General features: G+C 34.3%; 1 protein-coding gene across 1 annotated transcript in view; it reads right to left on the bottom strand.

Moving 5' to 3' along the window:
* Window positions 1-5081, bottom strand: part of LOC138327516 (ATP-binding cassette sub-family C member 5-like) — a 31982-nt gene extending 26901 nt beyond the window's left edge. Inside the window, exons 1-4 of the mRNA XM_069273674.1 lie at window positions 4921-5081; window positions 4236-4383; window positions 2479-2626; window positions 1296-1381 (exon numbers count right to left, since the gene is read on the bottom strand). Of these exons, the coding sequence (XP_069129775.1) occupies window positions 1296-1381; window positions 2479-2626; window positions 4236-4373 (372 nt within the window). The 5' untranslated portion in view covers window positions 4374-4383; window positions 4921-5081. The remainder of the gene's footprint in view (window positions 1-1295; window positions 1382-2478; window positions 2627-4235; window positions 4384-4920) is intronic.
* Between the last annotated feature and the right edge of the window lie 10347 nt (window positions 5082-15428).

Here is a 15428-nt window from a genome sequence, read left to right as displayed (position 1 = left end):
GAGCGTCCGAGCTAAAGATAGTTATTATCTACAAACATATACAAACAACAGCAACATCAGTACCCTCAGAGCGTCCGAGCTAAAGATAGTTATTATCTACAAACAAATACAAACAACAGCAACATCAGTACCCTCAGAGCGTCCGAGCTAAAGATAGTTATTATCTACAAACAAATACAAACAACAACAACATCAGTACCCTCAGAGCGTCCGAGCTAAAGATAGTTATTATCTACAAACAAATACAAACAACAACAACATCAGTACCCTCAGAGCGTCTGAGCTAAAGATAGTAATTATCTACAAACAAATACAAACAACAACAACATCAGTTCCCTCAGAGTGTCCGAGCTAAAGATAGTTATTATCTACAAACAAATACAAAAAACAGCAACATCAGTTCCCTCAGAGCGTCTGAGCTAAAGATAGTTATTATCTACAAACAAATACAAACAACAGCAACATCAGTACCCTCAGAGCGTCCGAGCTAAAGATATTTATTATCTACAAACAAATACAAACAACAACAACATCAGTACCATTATTCTGCATTACATAATTGTCTGCCTTTCGGGTAGGTATTGATTGGAATGATTTCATAGTTTTCAGAGAAAAAGACGTGAATTTTGCTTACAAAATAATGACGTCACAAGGAAAAGATACACACAAGGAAGTTAACGTTGTAACATACAAAGACGGAATAGTGTCCCAGCTAAATATAGTTATAATATTTCAAATTGAACAGCAACATCAGAACCCTTCGAGTGTCCGGACTTAATGAAGCTAAACGAAATGTATTTGGTTTTTCTTTCTTATTTTTTATTTGGGTTTTTTCAGGATTATAAAAAAACATATTTATTAGCATCATATCGTCCAAGCCAGGAACAAGCAATATATGAAATAGAAACAACATTAGTAGTATTATTATAATTAATTTAAAAAATAACAAGTGTCGAACTAGACATCGTTATAATACATTTACACAAATATATCATTATTATGCTAATTAGACTGTAATATATTTTTATTCTTCTAAAATATACACATCATCATTACCCTAAAGCTTTAGAACAGTTTTTCAAATTGCAAATAATAACTTTAAATTTCTGTAATTAAACATACTTTGTGAGGAAAATGACATAATAGTTTCAGTTTGCAGCACTCTTGAGGAAGATTTAAGCCATACTTTCAACACGCCTTGAATTAAGAAAACTGAAACTCACAAAAATAGTGTTCCAAACAGCAAAACCAGATAAATACATGCATAACCTATAATAAAACGTGTCACTTCTTACCTCAGAGGCAACTCTTCCATTCATGGTTTTCAATTTCATCAGTTTTTTGTACGTCATTCCTATAACACCTGATCGGAAGCGGGATCCTAGTTATAAAAATGGTTCAAACATATTAAATATTTTCAGGAAATATGGGTTGGGGAAAAATAGTATATCACTATAAACTTTAAACGAGTTTAAGAATCGTTCAGAGGTCCAATATGGATATCAAACGTGAACAAATATTGCAAATCATAGTATTACACTTTGATAAAAAAAAAATTATAATTACATCAATTCATTTCTTCAGTAATTCAGACATTAAGCCAGGTATTCCGTCTTTGCATATTACAAAGTTAGCTCCCTTGCAGGTAAGTATAGATTATTACGTTATTATCTTGTGAGCGCTATTCACTTCGTTTTTGTTTGTTTGTTTGTTTGTTTGTTTGTTTGATTGATTAACGTCCTATTAACAGCTATGGTCATATAAGGACGGCCTCTCGTGTATGTGGTATGTTGCGTGTATGTTGTGCGAGGTGCGTGTTCTGGGAGACTGCGGTATATTCATGTTGTGTCTTCTTGTATAGTGGAACTGTTGCCCTTTTTATAGTGCTATATCACTGGAGAATGTCGCCGAAGACACCAAGCAACACCCCCCACCCGGTCACATTATACTGACAACGGGCGAACCAGTCGTCCAACTCCATGTATGCTGAGCGCTAAGCGGGAGCAGAAACTACCACTTTTATAGACTTTGGTGTGTCTCGGCCAGGGGACAGAACCCAGAGCCTTCCTCGCAGGGGCGAACGCTCAACTCAAGGCCAGAAGTGAGGCGGTGCCAAGGGAGGTATTAGGAAAGATAAAGTAAGTTAGGAAGAAAAGAAAAGATAAGATCCTCAATTTAGTCGCCTCTTACGATCATGCAATAGGGGCAGCAGGTACAATTCTTAAGCCCTACCTGCAGGGCCCTCACTTCGTTTTCTCCGAAAAGTAAAAAGTATGACGTTATGTTCGCAAACACATGACGTCACAATCACTACCTGCCCGCAAGTCAGAATAACAACTGGGATATCGTTTGATAGCGCTTTATATTACAATATTCGTTCTGTCAAACGTCCGTCTATAAATAACTCTTAGCTGGTAATAGGATATCAAGCTTACTCAGCCAACCAACTGTTAAACGTAATTTAGATCAACAACTGACCCGATTGAGCTCCGTAAAACAGTACAGCTGTGAAGGAGAAGCATCTAATCAGCTGACCTAACACCGCCACCCCGACCAGACCAAAGGCGTAGGGAAGGGACGTCTCCGGTCCTTCTAAGTACTCAGTAATGACTTCTGTCATATAACCCTGGAAATATAGAAATATTCACACCTCTGTCATATTATCCTGGATATAAAGAAATATTCACACTTCTTAAGGAATAGATGTTTATTTTGTTGAGGTTATGAGGGTATAATGACAATGGAACACGTGTAAATTATGTAGACACAAAATTACACGGGCTCCATTATCATTACACCCTCATAACCTCAACAAAATAAACATCTATTCCTTATATTTACAGTTTTTCAAGTAAATGAATATTATTCATTCACGCGGCAGTTGCATACATTTTTATATAATTACCCATATTTTTTCTCTTCTGTCATCGTCAACGAATTCGATTGAACAGCTGATTGGAATCGAGTCATTCATATGTTCCCGCCAAAAGTGGGGTCATGACCCCATCTTGCTACGCCATCGACTATTCCCTTAACAATAGAATCGCCGCGCGTGTTGTGCTTACATTATACACTGATAATGATAATACTAGAAAGCATGGTTATTGAGTCCATGTCAGTGCAAACTGTAAATAATTAAGGAATAGATGTTTATTTTGTTGAGGTTATGAGGGTATAATGATAATGGAACACGTGTTAATTTTATTATCCCGGCGAAGCCGGGTTACATAAAATTTACACGGGCTTCATTATCATTATACCCACATAACCTCAACAAAATAAACATCTATTCCTTATATTTACAGTTTTTCAAGTAAATGAATATTATCAATTCCCGCAGCAGTTGCATATTTTTTATTAAAATACACATATTATTTTCTCTCCCGTCATCGTCAACGAATTCCATTGAACAGCTGATTGAAATAAATCATTCATATGTTCCCGCCAAAAATGGGGTCATGATCCCACGTTGCTACGCCATCAAGTATTCACGTAACAATAGAATTGCCGTGCGTGTTGTGCTAACATTATACACTGATAATGATAATACTAGAAAGCATGGTTATTGAGTCCATGTCAGTGCAAACTGTAAATAATGTCATATAACCCTGGATATAAAGAAATATTCACACTTCTATCATATAATCTTGGAAATAAAGAAATATTCACACTTCTGTCATATAACCCTGGATATAAAGAAATATTCACACTTCTGACATATAACCCTGGATATAAAGAAATATTCACACTTCTGATATATAACCCTGGATATAAAGAAATATTCACACTTCTCATATATAACCCTGGAAATATAGAAACATTCTTATTTCTGTGATATAACCCTTGATATAAAGAAATATTCACCCTGAAAAATTGAAAATACAGGAATAATATAAAAAATCAACAGAATTAAACAAATAAAAGAAATCTTTCCCATTGCCCTGACATGAAAAGACAGTATGATAACGTCTAATAGACACATTATAAATGTAAATGTTGAGTTCAGGTGAGCGGAACCTTTTTTAATCCTGATTACTGAGACAATCACCAATAGTTATTAATAATTATATATAAATTCAAACGATCTTGTTCTGAATGCTGCTTAACGATCATCTGTTTCATCGATAACACAAGCAAACAGCAGAGAGCGCAGAAAGTAATTATGAAAATTCCTATTAAAGACATCAGTTATGTGAGTATTAGTCAATTACTTACTACTAACCCTAGGTACTGACCGTAAGTATTAGAGATGTAACGGCATTCAAACACACTCCTATGAAAGCGAGTAGCAGTCGAGCCCAAGTAAACTTCAGCCACAGTCTGAAGACAGAACTGTTTTCTTTACCATGAGTCCGTAGTTCTGCCTCCCACATAGGCTCCAACCTAACGAAAAAGGAGGTAAATTTCTACCATGGTACGTTCGGTTATTTAGTTGTCTGAGAGGATTTACTGTTATGTTTTACATATACTATGGTGTAGCATGATTGACGTTCTTAGATATAAATGTCGCACAACATATAGATCCAAATTTGAATACAAGTTTCATTAACATCTACTTCGATTTAATTGTAAAGTTATATGTAAGTTATATGACGCAATGACCTTTTTTGTATTAATCTACTGTGGCTTACCAGGGCTCTGAAAACGGAAATTTTACATAGTATATGTATGTAGATAACGCTTTACCTTTTAAGAATCTATGCCTGAATGTTCAAAAGGTGATTAGCTAGATTACCGAAATTTCCATTTCTCGTTTGCTGCAAAACCTGTAATCTTATCATTTCTAATACGGACAAGTAGGTAAAGAAAGGAATACTTTTATCAAATGTTGTCAAGTTTGTTTGAGAAAAAAACCAATTTAAACCAAAAATTAACCTAACCATCCTTTGAACAAATGGACCTATTGATGGGTTTAAGTACCTCTCTGTATTGATGTCAAAGTTCTCTAAATCAGAACAGGTCCACACATCCTCCTCTCTGATCTCCTTCTTCCTGTCCCTGAACAGCTTCAGAATAAGTGGAGAGAGCCATCCCAAAGATATATAGGAAAAGAAGCCTACATCATTGACAGGAACCTTTTTATTTCTGAAATAAGATATTTAATCAGATCAATGATATTTTTTTAATTAAAATGCTTTATCATTTAGGCCAGTAAATAGCAGGAATAGCCTCATATTGATAATGCTGACCAATTGGGAACAGTTTATGAATGTCGGTTTATATATAAGGATATTGTGCTGAAGAGGTTACAGTTCTCGTTGTCCATTGTGGCATTCCCAGTGTCCATGGTGTGATGTACGATGGCCGCTCTGGGTAAAACAATACGGGGGTTTCGAAATGCCAAAACGACGTGAGTAAGAACAATTAACCGTCGATTAGCCCCACCTTGAAGTGATTGTGGCATCTTAAAAATCACATCAAAATGTGACGTCACTATCGCCGGAAGTGGGACTAATCGATTATAAATCGTCCTTTACCCACGTCTTTTTAGTATCTCGAAACCAACGTATTAAATACTTAATTCCCAGGTGCAAAATTGTCCTAGAAAATTTGGCTCACTTAATTAAAGTAAAGCAAATGAATTTATAGGACAGTCCTTGTTTCATGATGAAATGCAGTTGTAGTTTATTCAGTGGGATGGAAACTTTGATGTCTTTAAAAGTTCCGCCGATGTCTAGACTAGGCATACAGATTTGCACGTCAGGTTCTGTCGGATGTTGTATGTTTTGTTGTTGATAGTACATTCAAATGTGTCTGTGAATGTTGTGTATGGACACATCATGCACCGTTTATTGTTGCATGTCTGGAATGAACCCGTTTGTGCAAGAGAAGCAAGAGGAGGAAGTTTGCTCCTCACTACAAGGTCTTTCACATTTTTTGGTGTGCGGTAGGCTAGTACGACTGGTAATAAATATTCCACGCATCAAAGTTGCTTAGTAATATAAACTAAAAGTCCACTGCGTCTTTTACGGTAAAACCAGCCTGTTTTCTGAAATTGAGTGAATTTTCTACATTCACATTGCACGGGTACATGTGTAATTATTTCAACGTCAGAACTTTTTCGATGATTGGCTATCGGTTATCTCATGTTTTAGATCATGCAATCTCAAGTCCTAGTTTCACGAATATACCTTAACTTTAAGGAATCCTTTAACTTCAATTCTCCACAGGAAAGCATAACTTGAGTTAAGGAAAACCCTTAAGTTAAAGATGCTCCACCGCTGACAAACGATATTTTTTCACCATCAAAAACAGGAGCAGACGATTTAAGTATTTTTCTTCAGTTACAAAAGTTACTTACTTTACACCATTACCACCTTTGAAAAGTTTGAGTTTCTAATTTTACTTAAAGTTAAAAATATGAAAAATAATTAATTGCATCCCGAAAAAAATCGGAGGCACTTTATCCTATATGGAATGTATTAATGATTGCGCATGTACCAAAGGCAAAATAAATGATTTCATGTTCTTTTTTGTTTTAATTAGGCATATATATATACGATTAAACACCAATTATTATTCAAATGATGAATATCATTTATGCTCTGTCGGCGGTGGAGCATCTTTAAGGAGCCTTCCATTAAAACTGTAATGCTTTTCTATTGAGAATGTTATCTTAAATCAGTTAAGGAATGTTCGTGAAACTGGGCCCTGTACAATCTTTATACCGTACAGGGGGATACTAGTCGTATCTAGTGAATGCTTCTCGCAACAAAAAACTTCAATTGTTGTCTAATATAATTGCGCATTAGACAATTTTCAAAATATACATCACCCTGCGTTTTGGTCCAAAAGTTTCTGTTTCTCAGACTTAGCCTGAAAGAGAACTTTGTCCACATATTTCCAGAAAATCCGGTCCATGTTATTCCCCCATATCAGTTTCACAGCATTTCAGCATCATTGATATAAGTATTGATGAAATAGTTTACTGATGTTAATATCCTACACGAATAACATGTCGGGTAACAGCTGGACCGTGTCATTAAAATGATAAAACTGAATTTACTCTTCAATATTCGAGATATCTGTACATGTTGATAAAGCTTATGAAAACTCCATTTTAGACTTATTAAAATGTTTGTAAATGAGTTCGAGAAAAAAGCGCCAATAAAAATAGACAGCATCAGTAGAGTAAGGGAGCTGAGATATTGAGGATTTATATGTGAGACACACACACATATAGATACAATGTATATATGCTCTCTTGTATATAATGCATACTGCTATTTCTTTCATACCTACGGGTGTAATACTGGCTGGTCTAGGGCAATACACTCATGTCGACTGGGGCTGTATTGCATGGCTACCCAAGCAATAAAGCCTCGTGACGTCACGGCGTCAACAAAATTTCTATTTTCTCTGTAAAATTTTAACATTTTTTCGGCTGGTTTTACTATAAAAGATGCAAGCAACGGAATTTTTGCTGAAAATATCACGTAATTTTTCAAAATTAACTTTCAGCCGTGGATTTCTTCCAAATTATTTCGAAATGGCAGGACATTATAGTTGTATAATTGGAATAAAACGTCAAGGTATGAAAGAAATGTTGCAAAACCCTCGACAAGCCTCGGATTTTACTACATTTTGTGACCCTCGGGTAGAATATCCCTATCCTTCATATTCACATATGAAAGAGTCTTATAATATGTATCTACAAGTAAACACTTTATGAAATATTGCTGTGGAAACACGTTTTTAAGTGAAATTAGACATGTGAGAGAAATCATAAATTACAATCATGTTAACATAATTCCATAGCAAAAAACTTTTAAAACATGCACAGCTGAAATCAAAATTGATGATATATATAAATATAGATGATTATATAAAATCACAGTATTCGCATATTTGTTGCATATATCAGTGTTTATTTTACAGTGAAAGGCATACATGTGATGTGTTTCAGTGTTCCTCGTGTATATTTACACTATTGACATATTCGTGGTGTTTTTTATATACTCTGTAGGCATATGTGGTGTTTATTTACAGTGATGGTAATTATTTCCAATGTAGGCATATGTGTGGTGTTTATACGTGTATACATATTACAGTCATATGTGGTGTTTATTTACAGTGATGGTATCTATTCCCAGTGTAAGCATATGTGTGGTGTTTATACATGTATACATATTACAGTCATATGTGGTGTTTATTTACAGTGATGGTATCTATTCCCAGTGTAGGCATATGTGTGGTGTTTATACATGTATACATATTGCAGTCATATGTGGTGTTTATTTACAGTGATGGTATTTATTCCCAGTGTAAGCATAGTTGTGTTGTTTGTTTACAGTGTAGGCATATGTGTGATGTTTATTTACAGGGTAAGCATATATGTGGTGTTTAATTACAGTGTAAGTATATGTGTGGTGTTTATTACAGTGTAGGCATATATGTGATGTTTATTTACAGTGTAAGCATATGTGTGGTGTTTATTTACAGTGTAAGCATATGTGAGGTGTTTATTTACAGTGTAGGTATATATGTGGTGTTTATTTACAGTGTAGGTATATGTCAGGTGTTTATTTACAGTGTAGGTATATATGTGGTGTTTATTTACAGTGTAGGTATATATGTGGTGTTTATTTACAGTGTAGGTATATATGTGGTGTTTATTTACAGTGTAGGTATATATGTGGTGTTTATTTACAGTGTAGGTATATATGTGGTGTTTATTTACAGTGTAGGTATATATGTGGTGTTTATTTACAGTGTAGGTATATATGTGGTGTTTATTTACAGTGTAAGTATATGTCAGGTGTTTATTTACAGTGTAGGTATATATGTGGTGTTTATTTACAGTGTAGGTATATGTGAGGTGTTTATTTACAGTGTAAGTATATGTGTGATGTTTATTTACAGTGTAGGTATATGTGATGTGTTTATTTACAGTGTAGGTATATATGTGGTGTTTATTTACAGTGTAGGTATATGTGTGGTGTTTATTTACAGTGTAGGTATATATGTGGTGTTTATTTACAGTGTAGGTATATATGTGGTGTTTATTTACAGTGTAAGCATATGTCAGGTGTTTATTTACAGTGTAGGCATATGTGTGATGTTTATTTACAGTGTAGGCATATGTGTGGTATTTGTTCTCAGTGTAGGCATAGTTGTGGTGTTTTATTACAGTGTAAGCATATGTGAGGTGTTTATTTACAGTGTAGGTATATATGTGGTGTTTATTTACAGTGTAGGTATATGTGTGGTGTTTATTTACAGTGTAGGTATATATGTGGTGTTTATTTACAGTGTAAGTATATGTGAGGTGTTTATTTACAGTGTAGGTATATATGTGGTGTTTATTTACAGTGTAGGTATATATGTGGTGTTTATTTACAGTGTAAGTATATGTGAGGTGTTTATTTACAGTGTAGGTATATATGTGGTGTTTATTTACAGTGTAGGTATATATGTGGTGTTTATTTACAGTGTAAGTATATGTGTGGTATTTATTTACAGTGTAAGCATATGTCAGGTGTTTATTTACAGTGTAGGCATATGTGTGATGTTTATTTACAGTGTAGGCATATGTGTGGTATTTGTTCTCAGTGTAGGCATAGTTGTGGTGTTTTATTACAGTGTAAGCATACATTGTATGTGTGGTGTGTTTTATTTACAGTGTAGGTATATATGTGGTGTTTATTTACAGTGTAGGTATATATGTGGTGTTTATTTACAGTGTAGGTATATATGTGGTGTTTATTTACAGTGTAAGTATATGTGTGGTATTTATTTACAGTGTAAGCATATGTCAGGTGTTTATTTACAGTGTAGGCATATGTGTGATGTTTATTTACAGTGTAGGCATATGTGTGGTATTTGTTCTCAGTGTAGGCATAGTTGTGGTGTTTTATTACAGTGTAAGCATACATTGTATGTGTGGTGTTTATTTACAGTGTAGGTATATATGTGGTGTTTATTTACAGTGTAAGTATATGTGTGGTGTTTATTTACAGTGTACGCATATGTGTGGTATTTATTCTCAGTGTAGGCATAGTTGTGATGTTTGATTACAGTGTAAGCATATGTGTCGTGTTTATTTGAAGTAAATGCATTACTGTGGTGTAAAATTACTGTGTTGCTATGTGTGGTTTATGTTTACAATAACCTAATATTCATATGCAATACATCAGGTGTTAATTTTACAGTGAAGGCATTACAGTGGTGTAAAGTTACAATGTATGCATATGTGTGGTTTAGCCATATGTGTGGTGTAATATAAAGATGCAGTGTTGACTTGTGGTGTAAAGCTTGCAGTGTTGTGACTTGAAAATTTCACAAGTTCAAAAGTTTGTGAAATGATTATGTGCTTATTTTCATGTCTGATATATATATATATATATAATTGTTATTTTTTAATATTGTTTTATTAAGTGTAGGTTTGTAAAACAAAAGATGTTCTCCTCTTCACTACCTGATACTCCTAGGAAATTCACGTCTAGCTTTCTATACATTCTTTCATCTTTGCTTTTACTTTTCTTTATCTCTGTCACAGTTTTTTAAACTCTGAGTGTTTTGAAAATGGTTTGACAGAATGTGGATCCATCCAATAGCTGCTCTTCCGTTTATGTTTTGATGACCATGGATACTGACTTAGCTCAGTACAGAGTAGCTATTGGTTGTTTCTACCAACGTACACACGGTATACTCACTACTATTCATTTTTCCATATTGATATCTATAGGTACTCTATTTACAAGATGATGGTCTAGCGTAATAAGTTTAATAACTTCGTTATTACTAGCCATCCATATAACTCTGTCTACTATTACAAACAATTCTTGCTTTCTACTCATACTACAACTTCTCATCTGATCTAGTAACGACATCCACCCAAATCCCGGCCCTGAGCAAAAAAACGACATTTCCATTTTTCATTTAACAATGGCGCAGGAAGATGAAACGTAATGGGGGGAGGGGGGCAAAGGTCCTCAATATTTCGTGACCCCCCCCCTCCCCCTCCACTCACGCTCACCGCACCCACATATATTATTACATATAATCCTTGTACCCTGAAAATTAATGAATACGCAAATTAGCGTACGGGTTTTGGGGGTACGGGGGTATCCCCTGGAAAATATTGCAACTTAAAATGTTAGAGAGTTTTACAATGTATTTTGATAATTTTTCGAACGCCAAAGGAGTTTTTGATGTTTGGGGGATCCAGGGGTCTCCCCCGCGAAAACAATGAACGATTTAGAATGGCAGAGATGAGTTTTACGATGCATTTTGTTGAATTTGAATGAACCAAAGGCGTGAGATTTTGTTGTTTGGGAGGTCCTGGGTTCTCCTCCGAGAAAAGATTTTATGATTTAGAATGGCTGAAATGAGTTTTACTATGCATTTTCTTGAATATGCGAGCGCCGTAGGCGCGAGATTTAGGTTTTTGTGGGGTCTTGTATTTTTATGATTTTTAAGCGTTCTTAACACGTTAATTTTCCGATTTAAAGTTACCTGCATTTAGAAATGATAATTGTGAGTGTCGTCTTACCATTATGCAACCCAGCTCGATTTGAATATACCGGATTCACACCATCGGCATATTGTTGTGTAACTCAAAATAATTTTTTATAATTTTTTTTTTATTTTTCAAATTTTGTGCATGTATATAACATTAACAACGAGACAACACCCACACATCACACTATACACACAAACACACACACACTCACACATACACACATACAACTCACATACCCTGATACACACATACACCCTCACACTTTCTTATTAGAATATTTAAATTATACATGATGTGTTTATTATAATTACATATAATGTTTGTCTTTTTGTTTTTATTTTCATTCCTTCCACACACACTTTTATTCATGGGGAAGACAAGATGTTACATTTACAGGAGAGAAGTTAGGAAAGGAAAGAACAGTCAGAAACGGGATGGGTGGGAGGGGAAAAGGAGATAGTAAAGGGATGAGTTGGAGGGTAAGAAGTGGGGACAGGTGGGGAATATATGTTGCCAATAATGAAATGGAATAATTGAGGGCAAAAAGACATGTTTGCCCCCCCCCCCCCCTTACTGGGGAATGAAACTCCACATGTAGTGATTTAGGTGACATTAACGTCGATATCCTAACTGTTGGTAGACACCATGCACTCATTGACATCCTTGACTCCTTCCACCTATCGAATATCATAAATAGACCGACACGTGTAACACGACACAGCTCGACCTTACTTGACCTGATCATTCTCGGACGCGTGTACTTTTAGTTGATGTAATTGACATAGACAGTGTTATTTCTGATCATAAAGCGATAACGTTTGAATTGACTATTAGAACCAATTTTAGAACTTCATATTAAAGAAAAGTGAGATGTTATAACGATGCAAATTATGACTTCTTCAACACTAAATTAGACAATACGGACTGGGTAGACTTATTTTTGACTGCAAATGATCCAAATGACATGTGTGAAATTTTTACATCACGATATTTAGAGATCGCTGACGAATGTATACCGACTCGGACAGTAACAATTAAACCTAATGACAAGCCATGGTTTGACTCAAATTTGAGACGAGAAATTCGGAAAAGAAATAGACTTCTGAAATGATATAAAACACAGAACCGACAGAAATTTATTAAACTTCCGTAAACAACGTAATCATGTGAACAATGTGAAGAAAAGAACTCAAGAAATATTCTATGCTGATATTAATGGAATTTTAGACCGATATTCAAATTCTAATTCCCATAATTTTTGGAAAATAGTTCGTAAATTAATTAAAACATCAGATGGTTCTAATATTATACCTCCTATCAGAAATATACATGGTAATATTGTAATGACTGATAATGGTAAAGCTAATGTTCTCAATGATTACTTTGTTTCCATTTCTACGATTGACGACAGTAATACTGAGTTACCGAGGATAGAACTGCGAACACAGTCTACTATTTCCGACACACAGGTTGAATTAAATGACGTAATCGACATTTTAAAATCATTGAATATAAATAAAGCTGTAGTCATAGATACTATTAGTCATTACATGTCAAAAAATACAGCATTATCTGTAGATTTCCCTCTGTCTCCCATATTTAGGTCTTCACTGGAAACTACGGAAACATGCTCTTGTAACACCATTATTCAAAAAAGGGGATAAACATGACTTTATTAACTAAAGACCAGTTTCATTACTTTGTACAGCCGGGAAAGTTTTTGAAAGATTAGTTGTAAAATATCTGAATAATTATTTAATTGAAAATTCATTAATATACAAATTTCAGTCTGGTTTTCAGTCTGGTCACTCTATAGTTCATCAACTCATAGAAATGTATCACACTTTATGTGAAAACCTTGAAATTTCGCATCCTACATGTTTAGTTTTTTGTGATATATCGAAAGCGTTTGATCGTGTGTGGCACACGGGACTGGAAGTGAAATTAGCAAACTATGGTATATGTGGAAATCTATTTAATTGGTTAGTTAATTACATAAGTGATAGAAAACAACAGGTTTGTGTTGGAAATTCTAAATCGTCTGTTAAAAGTATAAGTGCCGGTGTTCCACAAGGCTCTGTTTTAGGTCCTATACTATTTAAATGATACATCGTTGATATATTCTAATTCATCCCCTTTAAATATCGAAACTGTAATTAATAATGATTTGGTACACATTCAACGATGGGCGCAAAAATGGTTAGTTAAGTTCAATCCTTCAAAAACTGGGGCATTACTTATTTATAATTCTGAATTAGATTATGCTATAGATCTTAAATTTGATAACGTTTGTGTAAATTTTGTTGATAATCATAAACACCTGGGAGTCATATATTAGACGGACAATGTAAATGGACAAGCCATGTTGAAGATATTTGTAAAAAAAAGTTTCAAGGCAGATGAGTATTCTGCGAAAGCTTAAATTCATTTTAAATCGACAAACTTTATATCGAATTTTTAACTCATATATCATTCCTCTACTTGAATATTGTTGTGAGGTTTGGGATGGGTGTACTCTCGGTGATGCAGACAGGCTTGAAAAACTCCAACTAGAAGCTGCTCGTGTAATTACTGGATTACCATCTTACACTAGCAGAGAATCTTTATACTCTGAAACTGGACTTGAACCGCTCTCAAAAAGAAGATCCAGAAGAAAAATTACTATTACTTTACAAGATAAAATATAACTTAACACCTGATTACCTAACAGCTCCTCTTCCGCCTCTAGCCTCAGAAAATTCTCAATATAACCTTCGTAATGCTGATAATTACTCTTTACCAAACTGTCGTCTACAGCTAACAAACTCCTCCTTTTCTCCTTCTACAATTCAACTATGGAATCAATTGGACCTTGAAATTAGACAAATTGTATCATTTTTGGCTTTTCAAAATTCCCTTCTCAGTTTTAGAGATACACAAATACCCTCTTACTATCTTATAGGTGATAGAAAATACAATATATTGCATGCCAGAATAAGAAATAGATCCAGCACTCTAAATAACGATTTATATCATGCTAATTTAAATGTGGTTAAAGTATCGAGGATGCACATCATTTCTTTTTCGTATGTATAAATTATGCAGAACAACGTGTAAAATTATTTCGTGAGCTTAATAACTTTATCCCGCTGGACCTAAATCTACTTCTATTTGGAAATTCTATGTTGTCAAATCAAGAAAACAAAACTATTTGCCAATCCACTCAGCAGTTTATTAAAGATTCAAATAGATTTAATTAGAATACTATATTACTATTTTTGTTTAAAAATTTAAACAGGTCCTTCCCGGCTCGGGTGACACATGTATTGTGACGAGTTATTCAAGAAGGATCAACGAGTGACAAGGAGAGAGACACCATGTGATAGACATTAGATCAGTTTTGTATGGCATGACATGAGGATTAGTATTACAGATGTGATTGTCACCCGAGCTGGAAAAGACCATTACTCTAGTATTATGATCATTATCATTATATTATATGTTTGTATATTTTATATCAAAATACTGATAACCTCTTTCCCCTTCTCTCTGTTATTGTACAAGGAGTTATAAGTCTCACTTATAAATCTTTGTTATTGTATGAAGTATTATTAATTAACTACTTTTATATTGATAACAATATGAGATAACTGTTCAATCAGTTATATATTACTGTATATACCGTATAGCTGGTTACTCTCTTTGGATATTTCCGCGATTTCGACGCACATTGAACACTACGATCGTGAAAATTTGATCTGCAAATTATTGAGAAATATGTGAATCACATAGGCCTATACCTTTACCTGTACCATTACAGATGCTCCATCGCTGACGAATGATATTTTTCCTCTATCAAAAACATGAGCTGACGATTTCGTATTTTTCTTCAATTACAAGAAAAACTTATCTTACATCATTACCACCATTGAAAAGTTAGAGCTTCTGATTTAATTTCAAGATAGAAATGTTAAAAATAATTAAT

This window comes from Argopecten irradians, chromosome 7 (assembly GCF_041381155.1).
Source record: "Argopecten irradians isolate NY chromosome 7, Ai_NY, whole genome shotgun sequence".
Taxonomy (NCBI): domain Eukaryota; kingdom Metazoa; phylum Mollusca; class Bivalvia; order Pectinida; family Pectinidae; genus Argopecten; species Argopecten irradians.
The sequence above is the reverse complement of the archived record's forward strand: the minus strand, read 5'-3'. Positions and strand labels throughout refer to the sequence as shown.